Source organism: Panthera pardus, unplaced genomic scaffold (genome assembly GCF_024362965.1).
Source record: "Panthera pardus isolate Hobbes unplaced genomic scaffold, ASM2436296v1 HiC_scaffold_26, whole genome shotgun sequence".
Taxonomy (NCBI): domain Eukaryota; kingdom Metazoa; phylum Chordata; class Mammalia; order Carnivora; family Felidae; genus Panthera; species Panthera pardus.
The window spans coordinates 4,162,487-4,179,739 of NW_026526832.1; the positions used below are offsets into that span (position 1 = coordinate 4,162,487).

General features: G+C 38.0%; 1 protein-coding gene across 4 annotated transcripts in view; it reads left to right on the plus strand.

Moving 5' to 3' along the window:
- The first annotated feature begins 435 nt into the window (after positions 1 to 435).
- The window catches only part of ANAPC1 (anaphase promoting complex subunit 1), a 96,665-nt gene continuing 79,847 nt past the window's right edge, over positions 436 to 17,253 (plus strand). Inside the window, exons 1-10 of one of the 4 annotated variants that reach the window (XM_019445262.2) lie at positions 436 to 694; positions 2,672 to 2,908; positions 4,441 to 4,602; positions 10,076 to 10,127; positions 10,353 to 10,453; positions 11,112 to 11,194; positions 12,551 to 12,624; positions 14,926 to 15,071; positions 15,295 to 15,515; positions 16,213 to 16,422. In XM_019445262.2, coding sequence (XP_019300807.2) covers positions 2,696 to 2,908; positions 4,441 to 4,602; positions 10,076 to 10,127; positions 10,353 to 10,453; positions 11,112 to 11,194; positions 12,551 to 12,624; positions 14,926 to 15,071; positions 15,295 to 15,515; positions 16,213 to 16,422 — 1,262 coding nt within the window. In that variant the 5' untranslated portion in view covers positions 436 to 694; positions 2,672 to 2,695. Of the gene's footprint in view, positions 695 to 755; positions 1,118 to 1,188; positions 1,439 to 2,051; positions 2,909 to 4,440; positions 4,603 to 10,075; positions 10,128 to 10,352; positions 10,454 to 11,111; positions 11,195 to 12,550; positions 12,625 to 14,925; positions 15,072 to 15,294; positions 15,516 to 16,212; positions 16,423 to 17,253 lie in introns of those variants that run through there. The other 3 variants (XM_053890952.1, XM_053890951.1, XM_053890950.1) reach the window with 3 other exon arrangements.

Here is a 17,253-nt window from a genome sequence, read left to right on the forward strand (position 1 = left end):
GCTACGTTTTTGTCGGGGCCTCCATAGCGTTCATCAACTTTTTAAAGGGTCCAGACCCCAAAAAGTTAAAGTGCACTGGCAAAGAGAGAAAATCCGCATGTCCCTCCCTTTCTGCCCCAAGCCTGGAGTACAATACCTCCCATTTGGGGGTCTGGAGATTGGAGTGAAACTGGCCAGAATATTTCCTAATTCAGAGTTAAGAGCAGTTCAAGCTTCTAATGACATAACCTGGAGAAGATCTGGACGCCAGGAGGGGGCCCATCACGGTTCAGGTTCCGGCAAAGGCGCCGAGGGTTTCGACACCTTCGCTGCGCTCCCAAGAGAGGTTGAAAAACACAACTCCTTTCTTCCTGCAACTGCGCAGGCGCTAGGACCAAAGTCCCGCCGCGCGCCTCCCGCGACGCCCCACCCCGCCCCGCCCCTGCGCGAGGCAGGACGGGAAAGCAAAGATGGAAGCGTCCGTTTGAACATCTCGCCTGAGTGGCTTCCCTGCACGCCTGCTTGTCGTTCGCAGTCGCGTCCGTAGCTGCTGCCCATTCTTCCTCCGGAATAGGGGAGGGAGAGGGAATGAGAAGTGGCAGCGGCCGAGGAGTCACCGTGACCGACCCCACCGCTGCCCTCGGGCCCCCTCGGCCCCCGCGCCTCCGGGGAGCAGCCGGGGCTCGCCGCGCCTGACGCGTCCCGAGTTACACAGGTGCGGGCTCGGGCCCGCAGCGTCCGGTGATTCACCACATGTCTTACGACCTCGCACCCGCCCCAAGGTTGACCTGCATCCGGTGACTGGAGGGCTGGGAGTCCAGGGGCAGGCCCTAGGCGCCCGTTTGCGCCAAGGGGTCCTCGGCCTGCGGGCTGGGCTTTCCGGGGTGCACCTACCCGCTCCACTCCTCGTTGACTTCCTTCCTGAGCTGGACGCGGTGTCCCATGTGGGCCTCAGCTTCTCTACGGCTCCTTGCTTCTCGGACAGAATTTTCTGAGGCCCAGGGGCTTAGCTTTTTGGTTTCACCTAACCCTAAGGAGGCCGAGGAAGCGTTGCCTTTTTGCGGAGGCTCTACGCGAGATGCGTTTCCTGTGCATTTGGGTCTCCTCTTAAGGCAGTTTTGTGGTTACCTTTGGCAGGGTAGTTTTTGTTCCTAGTAACCAATGTTCATATCTTGATTTATCTTATTAATGTAACATAGTACTTTTATTTGTAGCTTTCTTTGTTGCTCTAATGAGTAAACGTAAAAATTTGGGGTACTTTAAAAGTATTAAAGATGTTCTAATCGTACAAAAAGATATTGTACTGTTAATTAATTCTGTAATAATGTAATTTTCTTGAAGATTTGATAGAATAACATTTTGAAATTGCACAACTGAAGTTGGACAAAGTCACAAGGTTAATGCTGGCCATCCTGTTGACTAGGAAATAGGAAGACCAGCTGAGTTTTGTTGTTTTCTTGTAAGTTTTGCAAGGCACGCTATTAGTTATGTCCTAAGTTCAAGTGTTCTCAATTCTGAATTTCAGCAGGAGGAAATAAGTGCCACGATTGTGACATACAGTTATCTAAGGAATGTTGATTCACAGCAAAATAGCTTTGCAACTCTGCTCTGCATAGAAACTACAGAGGCTTTGAGATAGTGCAGCAATGAAAACTACTGATGCCAAAAAAACCTCAGATGAGAAATCTGTGTCAAATTTAATTGCATTCTTAATTGTGAGTGTTTTTCAGACGCTAAAGGTGATCTGTAGTGGTTTTCAGACGCTAAAGGTTATCTATATGTTTGTTCTGATTTCTGTGTTCAAGGATTGCAGTTTAAATGTGATGCTGCAAAACCTATTTCTAAATTTTTTTTTTTCAACGTTTTTTATTTATTTTTGGGACAGAGAGAGACAGAGCATGAACGGGGGAGGGGCAGAGAGAGAGGGAGACACAGAATCAGAAACAGGCTCCAGGCTCCGAGCCATCAGCCCAGAGCCTGACGCGGGGCTCGAACTCACAGACCGCGAGATCATGACCTGGCTGAAGTCGGACGCTTAACCGACTGCACCACCCAGGCGCCCCTGCAAAACCTATTTCTAATGTAGGTGTTGTCTCAGAGACAGAACTGGCATCCACCAGATATACCACCTTATAGAATATGGGAATTTTATTAGTTGTCAATTACTGTATGTAGCAGTGTTTTGGAGGTAAAGGAGCGTTTTTCCATCTAGAGCTCATCTACGTCTTTGCAGTAATGAGCTGTAGTGTAATAGATTGTGTTAATTAAAAGCTAGCACTCTTAAATTTGCTATAAGCATGACTTTTCCATGGCCAGGGTTATTCATGCCTTGGTTCTGGTTTCACCAAAAATTGGAATTGGTTGTAGTTATATGTTTAAGTGAATTGGCATGTCAAAACTGGTGATGACGTTTGATTTGATAGTTTGTTAGGTCTTTTGTGGACTGGTCTACTAAAAGCCGTATTTCAACTTCTGATGAGTTAGAGGTAACGTGTTTTTGTTTGTTTCATTCCAATATGCCAGTGATCCTTTAGGTATGCCTTTCATGGAATCTGGAACGCCCTTTGATATTATGATTACATGTACATCTATATAATATGATAGGATTAATGACTCTTTTGTTTACTTTTATGATCTTTATATTCTGGTTTTGACTCTAGAAGCTGACCAGAATGTGTTTGAATTCATGCAGAAATAATGTTGATATTTGGAACCCATGTCGAACTTCTATGAAGAAAGGGCAACAATGATTGCAGCCGGGGATTTGCAGGAATTTGTTCCTTTTGGTCGAGACCACTGCAAGCACCACCCTAATGCTTTGAACCTTCAGCTTCGCCAGCTGCAGCCAGCCTCTGAGTTATGGTCTTCTGATGGTGCGGCTGGCTTGGTGGGATCCCTTCAGGAGGTTACAATCCACGAGAAACAGAAGGTTCCATTAAGTTTCCCATTATATTTTTGAAATTAGATGTGATCTATTTATAATTTAAGGTTACTCAGATGCAACTGAGGAATGTAATGCTACTTGGGGGGTAGAGATTCAGATTTGGTAATTACAGTAAAAGCTAGAATAATTACATTATTGTATTATGGTGTCATAGCTGTTTAGACATGTATAACTCATGATTTCATAATGGAAGTCAAATTCAGTAGTATGGTTATGGTCTATTTTGTTTTTATTTTTTATAAAGTTTATTTATTTTGGGAGACTGTGCCTGCCAGTGGGGTAGGGGTGGGGGTGGCAGAGGAGAGGGAGAGAAAGAGAGAGAGAAAGAGAATCCCAAGTGGAAATCCTGTGCTGTGCAGAGCCTGATGCTCAATGCAGGGCTCGGACTCACAAACCATGAGATCATGACCTGAGCTGAAATCAAGAGTTGGATGCTCAACCGACTGAGCCACCAGGCTTGATTATGGTCTATTTTGAACCTCTTTCTCTTTGCTTAGTATGTGGAGACCAGATTTCATGTTATTTGATGAGTAGATGGTAGAGTTAGAAATGGTCCCTGCCACAAAAGACCTGGGTGTTTCTTCTTTTTTTTAAATTAAATTAAATTAAATTAAATTAAATTAAATTTAATTTAATTTAATTTAATTAGAGAGAGTGAGCAAGAGAGTGTGCACTTGAGTCGGGGAGAGGGGCAGAGGGAGAGTGGGAGAGAATCTTAAGCAGGCTCCATGTTCAGTGTGGAGCCTGACAAGGGGCTAGATCCCATGACCCTGGGATCACAACCTGAGGCAAAATCCAGGGTCGGACGCTCAACTCGCTGAGCCACCCAGGCACCCCAAAACCTGAACGTTTCTAGAGGAGGAAACAAATGCCATACAAATAGTGTAGTAATTCTTACATAGGGGAGTGAGATACAAGTGTGTGTCAGAAAATCAGTCTTTCCTGCCTTCCATTTCCTTATCCCTTTGGGATAACAAAATCTCAGGGAGGGGAGGCTTATGTAGTTAGAAATCTAAACCGTTCTCGCTCCCATTCATTTTGATGGGTAGGACAAGGGGAAGAAGGTGAGTGTATATGTTGTTGTGAAACTGGGAAATAAGCATTGTGTATAAACTCCACCAGTGATTCCCACGTGTACTTCACTGCTCCCTTGCATCACCCCCGTATATGCTTAATATACCTTTTTTGTGTCCCGAGTATGTCGGTTTCATTTTTGGATCTATAGATAAGGTATAAGGTTTGTTGATAAGGTGTAATATTTTTGGCAGAATAATATATTAGTATAAGGCAGTTAATAGAATTTTTGAGTAAATTCTTATTCATAAAATCCTGTAAGATTTACACACCCACCATGTTAATCGGTGGCATCAAACCTTCTAAGAGCTGGGTTTGGATTGTGTCTTACTCCAGAGAGAGAGTAAGAGACTTATATTTGGATGACCGTTTGATTTAATGTCTTGTCCCATACAATTGAGAAAGTGCTTTATTAACCTGTCTTACATGTATTAATTTTTAAGGAAAGCTGGCAGTTAAGGAAAGGTGTCAGCGAAATTGGAGAAGAAGTGGATTATGATGAGGAACTCTACGTGGCTGGAAATATGGTGATCTGGAGCAAAGGAAGTAAAAGCCAGGCATTAGCTGTTTATAAAGCATTTACAGTTGACAGTCCTGTTCAGCAGGTGAGTTGATTTGAATTTTAGCATTTGGTTGATTACTTAACACTTAAATACAACAAACTTTTGTATTAAAATGTAACAGAAATGATGGGGTGCCTGGGTGGCTCAGTCGGTTAAGCATCCAACTTCAGCTTAGGTCATGATCTCACAGTTCGTGAGTTCGAGCCCCGCGTTGGGCTCTGTGCTGACAGCCCAGAGCCTGGAGCCTGCTTCATGTTTTATGTCTCCCTCTCTCTCTCTCTGCCCCTCCCCTGCTCATGCTGTCTCTCTCTGTCTCTCAAAAATAAATAAACATTAAAAAAAAATTTTTTTTTAATTTAACAGAAATGATAAAAACATAGCATGACGATCCCAGCAACTGGATGTATATTTTAACATGTAGTGAAGATGATAGGAAAATAAAATTTCATTTGTTTTCTATATCATCACCTTTTTTATGCTATCTTTTGTCGGTTTAAGGATAATCTTTAAACATTGTCCTTGATTAATTTGATTTATTGTAAGTAAAAACTTATAAGACATTCAGGGTACAAAAATATTTTAACACATGATCACTATGATTGCAGAATATCTAATAAAAAAGATTGGGCTCATAGTAATACTAAAAGAGTAAGGGAAAGGAAATCCCTAGTTTGCTATCATTGTAGTTGGCTATTAAAACTAATTCTATCCTGAAATTGGTAATTAAAAGGAAAGAATTAAACATTTGCCCTGCCTTTTTGGAAGACATGCAATTCATCTCCAATTAATGAAGGAAAACCCATATTTATAGTAGACCAGTGAATAAATAAGGGAGTGGTAGAATTAGAAAATCCCCATTTTTTTAAAATAAGAATTTATTTAATTTGTTTTTTAATTTATATCCAAGTTAGTTAGCATATAGTGGAACAATGATTTCAGGAGTAGATTCCTTAATGCCTTAAGATGTTTTCTTTTTTTTTTTTTTAAACAATTTTTTTAATGTTTATTTTTGACAGAGAAAGAGAGACAGAGCATGAGTGGGGGAGGGGCAGAGAGAGAGGGAGACACAGAATCTGAAGCAGGCTCCAGGCTCTGAGCTGTCAGCACAGAGACCGACGTGGGGCTCGAACTCACAAACTGTGAGATCATGACCCGGGCCGAAGTCGGATGCTCAACCAACTGAGCCATACAGGCACCCCAACCTTAAGACGTTTTCTAGTCCTTACCCTCAAAGATGGTTTTCAGAGGTAGGTAAAGATAGAGAAGGCTTACTTATCAATATGAGAAGGAAATAAATGGAAAAAAAAAACCTGAATATATTCCTGGACAGAATCAAGATTCAAAATGAGTTTGACAGACTTGGATATAGACTAAAACAAATGAAATAAGGCTTAGATATGGTTAGGATTAATAGAAAGGTCGGAAGCTGAATCAGAGATTGTTATAGCTGTAGAGATCCTGTTTTGAATTCAAAGAATTAATTGAATTAATTCAAATTGGAGAAGATGGCCTTTAATAGTTTCTCACATAGAAATTCTCTGAAAAAGTTTTAGTTGACTGCATGTCGCTATGAACTGTGGCCTTTGCTGGACAGACATAAAAGCAGCAAACAAATCCATTGATATTGGCTGGCCTGATCACACTTGGAACATGGGTCTACTCTTTTTTTTCTTTTCTTTTAATTGACATCCCAATTAGTTAGCATATAGTGCAACAATGATTTCGGGAGTAGATTCCTTAATGCCCCTTACCCATTTAGCCCATCCCCCTTCCCACACCTCCTCCAGTAACCCTGTTTGTTCTCCATATTTAAGAGTCTCTTCTGTTTTGTCCCCCTCCCTGTTTTTATATTATTTTTGTTTCCCTTCCCTTATGTTCATCTGTTTTGTCTCTTAAAGTCCTCATATGAAGGAAGTCATATGATATTTGTCTTTCTCTGACTAATTTCGTTTAGCATATTACCCTCCAGTTCCATCCACGTAGTTGCAAATCATTCTTTTTGATTGCCAAGTAATACTCCATTGTATATATATATGTATGTATGTATATATATATATATATATATACATATACACACACACCACCTCTTCTTTATCCATTCATCCGAAAATCACCATTTTTTAGCATCCAAGGTAATAACTGATTCAGACGAAGATTGTAAATGGACACTAACACTTTTGGGTAAAAGGATATGACCATGGCACCAAAGTGTTGCCCTCTGGATTGTTTGTAATGTGGAGGGACACTGTATCTCTACTTTGGAGGTATCTGTTATTCTCCACCTCAACCAGATTGATTGAGTTTATCATCAATGATAGTGGGACAAGGGAGTGATATGCGCCTCCAGCTGTAATGCAGCGCGAGGTATGGTGATGTCAACCTACTACCTTTTCTTCTCAAATACTTAACTTGAATATCTAGACCTAATTTTCAATTATAGGAAATAATGGGGACTAGAGGATCAATTTGTAAACTATCATGAGATGAGAAGTGGGTTGGAGGTGTACATGAAACAAGAATGGCCAAAGGTTGGTAATTATTGAAGCTGGCTGATGGGACTTATGTTACTCTGTTTACTTGATATATGTTTAAAATTTCCCATAATAGAAAATTTAAAGAAAAAACACCATGAGAAAATAATTGGGGGCACAGTCTAGATTCTGGTCTCTTTAGAAAGTCAGGGAGAAAGAAAAGAAGGTGGAGACCTGTCTAGATTAAAAGGAGACTAAAGGGGCATCGCCAAATGCAATATTTTTTGAAACTTGTTAAGTGAACTTTGAATCCTGGTTCTAGAAAATGAGCTAAAAAAGACAGTTTTGGGAAAATTTGAAAATTTGAGAAAGTTGCAAATGGAATGATATTAAGTGATGTTCAAAAATCATTTTTTTCTTAGGCAGGATAATGGTTTTGTGACTATATAGGAAACCATGTTTATAGGAAGTGCATGATGAAGTGTTTAGGGGTAAAGTGTCATGATGTGTAATTCAAATAGTGTCCCCTCAATCCCACGTGAACGCAAATGTATGTATATAAACAGATATGGCAAACTATTAGTAACTTAGATTTAGGTGAGACAGGTGTTCAGTGTAAAGAGAGTGATGGAAAAACATGACTTTGTCTAAGTTCAGAATGGCTGTATGCAGGGTGTGGCTATGGGTAGATGCTGGCAGGTATTGGATAGATCCGAACTTACACTCGTATGTGAACCAAGGAATTTGTATTTTAAACTGTATGCAGAAGGCAGCTTATCCCCTACGTTGCAAATGGAAAGTACAGGATCAGTTTTGTATTTTGAGAAGTGATTAGTTTGGTGGGAGCATATAGGACTGACTGGAGAGACTGTTGCCTGGAATACTGTTTGGTGGTGGTTCAGGCGAAAGAGATCGGCGCCTGAAGACAATGGGGAGATGGAGGCGAGAGACAAGGCTGAGGGAGATAGGTAGAGAGGGGCAAGCGACTTCTTAGATATTAGGGGTAAAGGAGACTGAAGTATCTAGTTTTACAGCCTGGGAGGGTAGAGTTTCATAAGAGGAAGTTGAGACTGAGGTGCAGTGCACACTTTGGACATTTCAGATTGGAGTGCAGCTCTGGTGCCTGCTTTTCTCTGAACTTGTATTTGCTAAAATGTCATTAAAAACCCCTACAACTCAACAACAGCAGAGCAAGCAGTCCAATTAAAAAATGGGCACAGGACTTAAGTAGACATTTCTCTAAAGATCTACAAATGGCCAATAAGCGCATGAAAAGACACTCAACATCATTAGTTATCAGGCAAATGCAAATCAAAACCACGGTGAGATACCACTTCACACCTACTAGGATGATGATTATTAAAAAAAAACAAAGATAACAAGTGTTGGTGAGGATGTTGAGAAATTGGAACGCTGTGCATTGCTGGTGGGAATGGAAAGTAACCACTGTGGAAAACAGTTTGGTGGTTCCTCCAAAAGGTAAATATAGGATTACCATATGATCTAGGAATTCCACTTGTAGGTATATCCTCAAAAGAGTTGAAAGCCGGGAGGGGCGCCTGGGTGGCTCAGTTGTTTGTCTGACTCTTGATTCGGTTCAGGTCATCTCGTGGTTCATGGGTTCGAGCCCTGTGTTGGATTCTGTGCTGACAGTGAAGACCCTGCTTGGGATATTCATTCTCTCTCTCTCTCTCTCAAAATAAATAAGTAAACTAAAAAGAATTGAAAGCAGGGACTCAGACCAATACTTGTATACCAGTATTCATGGCAGTGCCCTTTACAGTAGCCGGAAGGTAGAACCAGTCCAGGTGTCCAAACACAGATGAATGGATAAGCAATGTGTGCTGTATACATACAGAGGATTATTATTCAGCCTTAAAAAATGCAGGAAATTCTGATACTACAACATGGCAAAACATCGAAAGTATGGTAAGGTAGACACAAAAGGACAAGTCCTGTGTGATTCCAGTTTCATGAGGCTCTTAGAAGAGGCAAATTCATAGAGACAGAAAGTAGTATAAAGGTTACTAGGGGCAGGGAGGAGGGAGAAATGGGGAGTCAGTGTTTAATGGGTACAGTTTCTGATTGGGGTGATGAGAAAGTTCCAGAAGTAGATAGTGATGAGGTTGTACAACATTGTGAATGTGTTTAATGCCACTGAATTTGTACACTTACAGATGGTTAAAGTGGTAAATTTATATCTTACTATAATTACAAAAACGTACAAAATGCCGTTAAACAATTTCAATAAGTGATTGTTAAGCATGCTAGTTGAAGTCTAATGGCTTTTCCTAGTTTGAATTTTACAAGTGGGGCCTTTAAGGAAAATGTTAATTTTTCTAAAGATTTTTTCTTTTTTTTCTTTTTTCTTTTTCTTTTTTTTTTTTTAATGTTTATTATTTATTCTTGAGAGAGAGACAGAATGAGAGTGGGCAGGGGCGGAGAGAGGGAAACACAGAATCTGAAGTAGGCTCCAGTCTCTGAACTGTCGGCACAGAGCCTGACACAGGGCTTGAACCCACAAGCATGAGATCATGACCTGAGCTGAAGTCGGATGCATAACCAACTGAGCCACCCAGGCGCCCCTAAAGATTTTTTCTAAAGTGAGTCTAGGACAGTCTAAGAATGATGAGATCATTATGTAAGTCTGGAGATTATAAAATAGCTTGGCAATTTTGAACTCTTATGATAACCTTTTAGCTTTGTATAGTAAGCTTTACTAATATAATCACCTATAATAGAGGGTGGGCCATTATTTGAATTGACTTTTGCTGCAGGGCTTCTGTCCAGTAGGTTTTTGGATTTTCGTCTTCCCTTCTCTTTTCCTAAAACTTATTTGCAAACATAGTTTGTCTTTCCTTATAATATTTGTCATTAATTAAGTCTAATTTTATCATCTTTTTTGTTCCCGTGGTGTATTATATTGAGCTGATGAGGAGGGACAGGTATGATGTAGGTGTCATTGCTATTAGTCAGATGCCATTAGTGAATAGGTTATCATTTAGATACAGTTTTCTCAGGTAAGCATTTTGTTTTGATTTTAGGCATTGTGGTGTGACTTCATCATATCACAGGATAAATCTGAGAAGGCCTACAGTAAGTTTCTTTTTGAAATTTCATTTCATCTTACTCTAAATGTTTCTCTGCTTGTTTTTTTTGTTGCTGTTGTTGTTCAAAATATGTAGTCACTAATAATAGTGGTTCAACCTATGCATTTTTATATGGTACATTAAAGAATTTGTGTTGTTGGGAATTGGCAGTTTCTGATTGTTGGGATTTTTTTTTTTAATGAATAAATCTTGTTGTACCCTTTTTTTTCAGGTAGTGATGAAGTAGAAAAATGCATATGTATATTGCAAAGCTCATGTATTAACATGCATAGCATAGAAGGAAAGGATTATATAGCTTCTTTACCTTTCCAGGTAAGTTGAGTGTTTCACTGTTTTTGTATTTTGTTGGAGAATATTCTTGAATTAATTGGTTGTAGAAGTATTGCTGTTCTTATATCTTGTAGTAATCAAGAATGTTATTTTTATTAATTTAAAGTAACCAAATTTTAATTGCTTTAATATACTATTTTTCCATCCTTTGCACAAAAAATAAATTATTTAATGAAGTAAATTGAATTATGGGTTTTTTCTCCTGAGAGATTTTTTTCAGTTTAAATTTTAAAAAGAAATCATTTTGGAATATTAAAGCACATAAGCAATAGTAGTCTTTTTCCTGTTTCTCATCATCTTTTTCATACCTAGTGCTATTGTTAAAATTTTATCACATTGTCATTTTGGTACTAGTATTAGCCAGTGGCAGGGATTTCTGACTGAGCTCTTGCTTAGATTTGATTTTGTCTTGGACTTAAAAAAAATATATATATATATATACATATATATGTGTGTGTGTGTGTACACATATATATGTACACATATATACATATACACACATATATGTATAGTTAATGATCATGTTTGGAAAAGCTTTTATTAAATTGGAAGAAAATCTAATGCACTATAGTTTCTTAAGCACATGTTATGAAGAGTCGTTTCTTTTACTTCTGTTTTTTCCTATCCTTTTACCTGATAGGTTGCAAATGTTTGGCCCACCAAATATGGGTTGTTGTTTGAACGAAGCAGTTCTACACATGAGTTACCTCCAGGTCCACCCAGGTATTCAGCTTACTCAGTTCAGTATATTATTGTTCAGGCTTTTTTGATGTTTTGAGGTAAAATTTTTCACCTAAAAGTTTGGGATGATGATAATTTCCATGAGCTCTATTTCTGACTTGGCACTGAATTATTTCTGCTTCCTCCCATCTACCTCACCCCATAGTAAAATTAAACAACCACATACTGTAGATAAAAAGACTCAGTTCTTAGCGCTATCATTTTTTCATTGTGTTACTTTGGGCAGGTCATTAGAGCTTTCTTAGCTTTAGTTTCCTTACCTGTTACAGAAGTACGATCATTTACTCTTAGGATTGATGCAAAGATTAAATGAGCTAATGTATGTAATCTTTGAAATAGGACTTAGTACATATTAGGTGTGCAGTAAATGGTAGGTGCTTATTAGTAGCATCTTTACCTTGTCTCCCTAATAAATTTTGAGCTTACTGAAGGGCATGAGCATACAGTACCTGTCATAGCCTGGTACAAGTAGCGGACACTTGCATGTATGTTTGTATGTATGTATTTTTAAATGTGTATTTTTGAGAGAGAGATGGACAGAGGATCTGAAGTAAGCTCTGTGCTAACAGCTTTAATCCTTACAGTGCAGAGCCTGACATGGGGCTTGAACCCACCAACCGTGAGATGATTATGAACTGAGCGGAAGTCGGACGCTTACCTGACTGAGCCACCCAGGCCCCCCCCAACCCTTTTTTAAAAGTTTATTGACAGTTTTTAAAAAATTGCTTAAAGATTTTAATCTTGCTGTGTTTAGATAGAAGGTCTGTTTTTTTTCTCTTCTTAAAAGTCACTCCTTAAAACAATGCCACCTTTTTATTTACTTGAAGTTTTCCTTCCCTTTTTGTTTTGTTTGTACTTCTTTGTAAATTGGTATAAGACACTAAATTTCTTTCTTAGTTGTCAAAGACACACTGCCACTAAGAGAGGTTAAAAAAAAAAAAGAGCGCCTTATGCTTATTCATTACTCTGTTCTGTAATGTGATGACTGCTGTTTGGAGATATTCCCTGGGCTGTACTGATTTCCATGAGAGAGAGAGAGAGAGAGAGAAAGGGAGGGAAGGAGGGAGTGTGTGTGTGTGTGTGTGTGTGTGTGTGTGTGTGTGTGTGTGTGTGTGTATGTGTGTGTGTATGCACAGAATTACCATGTATAAGAGGAGGGATTTCTAGGAATGAAATAGAAGATACTGGGAAAAGTTTAGAGGGTTGCTTTTTGAGGCGACAGGTTTCTAGTTGCTTGTGGAATCTGGAGAAGGTACTTTTTTGCAGGCAAAGTGTAAAATTTGCATACAAATGGAATCATTTTGTGTTGGTGATTGATTTATATCTGTTTATTACTAGAGAACCTTTACCCACTATGTTCAGCATGCTGCATCCACTAGATGAAATAACTCCACTTGTTTGTAAATCTGGAAGTAAGTGTATTTTTATAAGTTCTTTCATATAAACTTTTTTTTTGAGTTTGGGGGATAGGAAATTGAAGGAACTTTATATGAAAATTGGGCTTGTTTTATAGAAATAATATAGTTTAAACATTTTTATTATGAAATTTATACTAAAGCAAGATCTTCTTGAATACCATGTTTTAACAGTTATTCTTTTATTAAAAATAGGACCTGTATGGGGCACGTGAGTGGCTCAGTTGGTTAAGCGTCTGACTTTGGCACAGGTCATGATCTCATGTTTGTGGGTTTGAGCCTCGTGTTGGGCTCTGTGCTGACAGTTCAGAGCCTGGAGCCTGTTTCAGATTCTGTGTCTCCCTTTCTTTCTGACCCTCCCCCATTCGTGCTCTCTCTCTGTCTCAAAAATAAATAAACGTTAAGAAAAAAAATAGGACCTGTAATCAATCAGGAATATTGATATACTTGTTAACCTACCTGTAGATGGCTCTGGACTCTGTTCCTCAGTAATTAATAAGTAAATAAATAATACTTTGATAAACTTAAGTTTTTTGTTGTTGTTGAGGAAAAAATTGTAGTTTCTTCAGCCTGTATGTACTATATAATTTTAGTGATTCACTTTCTCTGTGCATAATGAAATAATTTGCTGAGATGCAGAACTTTTAATACTTCTTACAGGTATTTCTAGATGCTTATTTTAATAATTTAAATGTGACCAAGTGTGATAAGTAATTGTAAATAATGAGGACTTGAAAACTGAAAAAATGTTTATATAGGTATATTAAAAAAATTTTTTTTTTAAACATTTTTCATTTTCGAGAGACAGAGAGAGCACAAGCGGGGGAGGGGCAGAGAGAGAGGAAGGCACAAATCTGAAGGAGGCTCCAGGCTCTGAGCTGTCAGCACGGAGCCTGACATGGGCCTCGAACTCACGAGCCGTGAGATCATGACCTGATCTGAAGTCAATGCTTAACTGACTGAGCCACTCAGGCACCCCAAAATGTTTATATTTTTTGACCAATTTGGGACTTTATCCAAAGCACACAATATGAAATTTCATTGAAGTTTTAATCTTTTGTATCAGGGCTTGGCAGACTACAACACATGGGCTAAATCCAGCCAATAGCTTGTTTTTGTAAGGCTTATGTTTTTATGTTTTTAAAGTTTTTATGTTTTTATGTTTTTGAAGGGTTGTAGAAGAAAACATACAGAAATCAGTATGGGTCCACAAAGCCTAAGCTATTTATTCTCTGTTTTTTGTTGTTTTTTTTTTTACAGAAAAGCATGTTAGTAATTCTATATTATATTGGTAACAGTTACAACCTAAATAAATATGTTAGAGCCTGTGACTGAATGGTGTGAAGCCATTATTGATCATATTCTTGAATAATATTTAATGATATTAGGAATTACTCATAATGTTAAATAGAATATAAAACTGAATACAGTATGATTCTAATTTTGTAAAAGCATAAAAAGTTGTTACATATATAGGAGAAAACACTAGGAGGAATACTCCCTAATATGTTAATAGTAGATATTTTGAGATGGTGAAATTATGAGTGATTTTATTAATTTCTTTATGAAATACTTCTTATTTTTATAAAATAATTATTTAAAACTTAAAAAATATTTTGAGAGGGAAGCGTTGGGGAAGCTGGCTAATAAGGTTATAGAAATCAATTCAGGCTACTATAGAAGTAAAAGCTAAACTCGCTAGGAAAAACTTATTTTGCATATATACTCAGTGTGTGTGTGTGTGTATATATATATATGTGTGTGTATATATATATATATATTTTTTTGCATATATACTCAGTAAATAGTAGTGTACTGTTCAACTCTGTTAGAATAGTTATTATAAAGGACAGATTTCATACAGAAGAACAGTAAAGCAGTGAAACTTGGCAGAATATTTGATTGCAATTTTCAAATCAGTCAGCTGTTGAGTAGTCACAGACCTTCTACCTGTGGCTGATTTAATGGTGAGTAGGCACAAATTTTCATCATTGGATTGCATGTATGTGGAATTGAAACTGGTAACACTCTTATCTTTAATGTATTTTGAGGGAGTTGATACCCAAAGTGAATTTATTAAAAATTCAGGGTGGTTATATAATTATATATAATTATATACAAAACATATAATTATATGTAATAAATACATATAAATATATATTATATGTAAAATACATATAATTATAATCATGGATTTTGTGTCTTAATTGGCTTGGTTTCTCTTTAGGAGTTGCATGAAGTTTCTTCATAAAGAACTGTCTTATGAAATTCATTGGTCATTTCTGTTTTATCTTTAAGGTCTTTTTGGTTCATCAAGAGTGCAATATGTTGTAGATCATGCCATGAAAATTGTTTTTCTCAACACTGACCCTTCCATTATAATGACCTATGACACTGTTCAAAGTTTGCATTCTGTGTGGGCTCTCCGGAGAGTCAAAACAGAGGTAAGGATAGAGGCAAGTCACTTGTTAATATGAAAGGATTTTAACACTGAGGACTTTCACATGTATTTGGAAGAATCATTTGTGAAATGGATTGAGCTTCTTAGGAAAAAAAAATACTGTGTCTTTAATAACTGGCTTCTACCCTGAATTCTCACCAGGAAATAACCCTTTTGATCTAATTATTGCCTTTTTTTTCCCCCCCTTCTCATCATTTTGACTTAAGGAAGAGAATGTTGTCTTAAAGTTCTCTGAACAGGGGGGAACCCCACAGAATGTGGCCACTAGTAGCTCCCTCACAGCACACCTCAGAAGCCTCTCCAAAGGAGATTCCCCCGTGGCTTCACCTTTCCAGAATTACTCCTCCATTCACAGTCAGAGTCGCTCGACCTCCTCACCCAGTCTCCACTCTCGTTCACCTTCTATTTCCAACATGGCAGCTCTAAGGTGGGAATTAAGTGTGGAAGTGTTTCCTTGTTTTAAACAAGATATCCCAAGAAAGAGATACTTTCTTCTCAAACTTTCTCTTAATGTTTTGAAGGATTTAAAATTTCTGTTGACAACTCTTGGGGTATTTTTTAGGGAAAATAGCTATTATCCCAGTTGTTTTACTTTTGCTAAGACATCTAGGTCTCCTGGCAGTTTTATAAAAGAAGTCCTATTTAGAAGCTGCCTGTTGTCATCAGATTGGTTGCCTCATTTCTTCCACTGAGTGACAGCAATTTGATGAATATTAGTTGCAAATAAATATATGTGTGTATTTTTTTGGTCTTAATTTGCATTAGCATTTTTGTTTTTGTTAATATCTATCTGGTAATAGAGGGGCATAGTTTTGTTGGTATGTACATGTCTGAATATATAGGAATGTAGTTTGGACCTTTTTTGAATAATATAAACAGTTCATTTCCTAAGACAGAAAATGAACTCAAGCTTCAGTTTTTAAAAGGATGAATTCTAACAAGAATTTTAAATCTTTAGAATATGTTAATGTGAACCATTTAATTATTCCCTTAAAAAAATGTTTTTCTGATTGGGATTAAGCCATGAATGCACTCGGTACATAGTTTTGGAAAGTATGATTGGAAAGCGTGTTCTGTCAGCCTGCCTTATTAACTGTGATGCCCTCTCTCTGTTTATTTTGCAGTCGTGCTCATTCTCCTGCCTTAGGAGTGCACTCTTTTTCAGGGGTGCAGAGGTTCAACCTTTCAAGCCATAATCAGTCTCCAAAGAGACATAGTATTTCTCATTCTCCGAATAGTAATTCTAATGGCTCCTTCCTTGCACCAGAAACAGAGCCAATTGTTCCTGAACTTTGTATTGACCATTTGTGGACAGAAACGATTACTAATATAAGGTTTGGAGTATATATTTTTATATCCAAAGAAAAATGTTGATATAAGTCTTAGAAATTACTTGGTATTTTGCCTGAAGTTTCCTTTTAATTTTTTAATATAATCAGTTGTTAATATTTATAAAAATACAGAGATAAATGTTAAGGCTACATCGGTTCCAATAGAGGATATTAGTGATATTAAAATGATTATAAAAATATTCTTTTATCATTTCCTATTTCTTCCTTAGTAGTAATAATCTCTCAGATTTGAGGTGTTTGATGTTTTAGAGAGATTAATGATGTTTCTGTAGATTAAGAAACCTGGGATTTTATAGCACTTTTTTTTTAAAGTTTTCTCTTTATGTTGGTTGAGTGTCAGCTGTTGTTTTTGGGAAACACAACTCAGACCTCTGTTCTGTGTGGTCTCCTTTTATGTTCTCTTTGATCATTTATTAATTCAGCCCACTCCAGTGTGTGTGCTACTGGCTGTGGGTTCATAGGCAAATTGGTCACTGTCCCTGTTCAAAAAGAGACAGCTAAAGGATGGTGACACAGAGGCAAGTGCCTACTCTTTGGTAGGGCTTTGGGAAGATGAATAGGTATTTGCCGGGTGGGAAAGGGAAGAAGGGCACATAGGCAGGGGGATCAGAAGTTCAGAAGTATGAGTGTGTGGTATGTGTAAATACTCTCGCTTTGCTTGTGCAGGAAGGAAGGGCAAGTGCTGAGAAAGGGGCGGCTTGAGAGAGAGAGAATTACCCTTTACAGATGGTCTGTTTAATGAGGGCTGTTAAGGAGGTGCTTTGTGTGTGGGTCATAAACTCAGGGGAAAGAGCAGAGCAATAAATGTGGAAG